The sequence below is a fragment of the Leptonychotes weddellii genome, unplaced genomic scaffold (genome assembly GCF_054177405.1).
Source record: "Leptonychotes weddellii isolate Sample4059 unplaced genomic scaffold, ASM5417740v2 HiC_scaffold_52769, whole genome shotgun sequence".
Taxonomy (NCBI): domain Eukaryota; kingdom Metazoa; phylum Chordata; class Mammalia; order Carnivora; family Phocidae; genus Leptonychotes; species Leptonychotes weddellii.
In genome coordinates, this window is record NW_028020445.1 from 1 (window position 1) to 679 (window position 679).

The window sequence follows — 679 nt, forward strand, 5'->3', positions numbered from 1 at the left end:
CCACACACACAAGGGAAGATGTTCAGAGAACCTAGAGCCACGGTTCCCAGACTTGCCCACCCCAGCCAGGCCAGCAGCATCTGCAGGATCCCCAATGGCCCTGCCCTTTTCCTTCTTGGTGGCCCTGGTGGTGCTCAGCTGCAGCTCCCTCTGCTCTCTGGGATGTGACCTGCCCCAGAACCATGGCCTGTTCTCCTGGAGGGCCTTGATGCTCCTGGGACAAATGAAGAGAATATCTGCTAGCTCTTGTGACAAGTACACAAGTGACTTTGACTTCCCCCAGGCGGTGCTTGATGGCAAGCAGTTGCAGAAGGCTCAAGCCCTCTCTGTCGTCCATGTGATGAACCAGAAGATCTTCCACCTCTTCTGCACAGAGGCTTCATCTGCTGCTTGGAACGAGACCCTCTTAGAGGAATTCTGCTCGGGACTTTCTGAGCAGCTGACCAACCTGGAAGCCTGTCCCATGCAGGAGGCGGAGGGGGCAGAGACTCCCCTCATGAAGGTGGACTCCATCCTGAGGAACTACTTCCAAAGAATCTCCCTCTATCTGCAAGAGAAGCAATACAGCCCTTGTGCCTGGGAGATTGTCAGAGCAGAAGTCACGAGTTCCTTGTTTTCATCAACGATCTTGCAAGAAAGATTAAGGAGCAAGAAGTGAGACCCGGTTCACCATGGAAAT

At 53.9% G+C, this 679-nt stretch overlaps 1 protein-coding gene across 1 annotated transcript; it reads left to right on the forward strand.

Annotated features, from left to right (window-relative positions):
* The first annotated feature begins 37 nt into the window (after window positions 1-37).
* On the forward strand, window positions 38-661 carry LOC102747471 (interferon alpha-1/2-like). Its single transcript, XM_006732941.2, has one exon. It carries the CDS (start codon window positions 95-97, stop codon window positions 656-658), a length of 564 nt encoding a protein of 187 aa, XP_006733004.2. The 5' UTR covers window positions 38-94; the 3' UTR covers window positions 659-661.
* Window positions 662-679: the final 18 nt, after the last annotated feature.